Consider the following 1089-nt stretch of genomic DNA (forward strand, 5'->3'; position numbering starts at 1 on the left):
CACCGCACTCCAGGGTACCGTTCCCGTGGTGACAGGACGGGCTGGCGGGCACGGAGGACTGCTGACAGTCACATTCACAAGCAAAGTCCACAATCACCTGAAGGGTGTCTTTAAAGCCCATTGGCTTGACCATGAAGGTCCGGCTCTTCTCTTTAGGGCAGCCGTGAAGTTTTGCCTCAATGCTAAATGAAACCTATGGAAGAGTAATATAACGGAAAGAAAAAAGCATAAGGTCATGGGTTTGATTCCCAGAGAATGCATGAACTGATAAAAATGTATAGATTGCAATGTACATAGCTTTGAATAAAAGCATCTGTAAATGTATCCCCCGCTTAAAAAATAAAGAACACTATTTAAATTTAGCAGGAGTATACTGGTACACAAACGATGTAGTTTCTAACTTTCTACACTGTAATATATTTTTCAAAGCTGTAAATAAAGCAAGGATTATTGGAGTGTCTTACAAGAAAATACAATTTCAGTCTTTCTACTTATAAATGTAATGTTGAAATCAATGTGTTATTTGTCATTCCTTTGTAATAAATTGTGAAATTTAACTGAGTTAAGTATAATTAACAAAGTACATACTTTTCATTGTCCTGTTTTAGTTTGCATAAAATAAATTTTTCTTAATTTAGACACTTTTTATTTAAATTGGATAAAAATGCTCTACTTTTCAGCACAATGTCAATCACAAAATCTTCAACAACACAAACTTTTTTAAATATCCAACATAACTAAACATAAAAGGTCTTTGCTTTTACTCAGAAATGCATAGAAATAACACTTAATTTCAGCATTTACTCGCCCATTTCAATCCTATGCAAAGCATGCTTGGACCTAAAATTCACCCATGCAGTTTCATTGCAACAGAAAATGATTAGCGCAACAAAAACGATAGTCCCAACACAAACTAATTCAGTAAAATTTAAAGTTTTGCATATCTAAGTAGACTGAACACAATAAAATTGTGATAAAATATTCAGCAATTGTGTTGCTGTAGCTTATTTTAACTGAGTAAACTGAACAATAAACAAAAATAATTTTTTCTAGTATATGCACCAGGTGCTGACCATATCTCCAATTTTG

The 1089-nt window shown here is 33.6% G+C and overlaps 1 protein-coding gene across 1 annotated transcript in view; it reads right to left on the reverse strand.

The window, feature by feature from the left end:
• Nucleotides 1–1089, reverse strand: part of LOC107578913 (integrin beta-3-like) — a 5588-nt gene that overhangs the window by 1746 nt on the left and 2753 nt on the right. The window contains exons 5-6 of the mRNA XM_016264816.1: nucleotides 1074–1085; nucleotides 4–193 (exon numbers count right to left, since the gene is read on the reverse strand). Coding sequence (XP_016120302.1) covers nucleotides 4–193; nucleotides 1074–1085 — 202 coding nt within the window. The remainder of the gene's footprint in view (nucleotides 1–3; nucleotides 194–1073; nucleotides 1086–1089) is intronic.

This window comes from Sinocyclocheilus grahami, unplaced genomic scaffold (assembly GCF_001515645.1).
Source record: "Sinocyclocheilus grahami isolate Dianchi unplaced genomic scaffold, SAMN03320097.WGS_v1.1 scaffold12739.1, whole genome shotgun sequence".
Taxonomy (NCBI): Eukaryota; Metazoa; Chordata; class Actinopteri; order Cypriniformes; family Cyprinidae; genus Sinocyclocheilus; species Sinocyclocheilus grahami.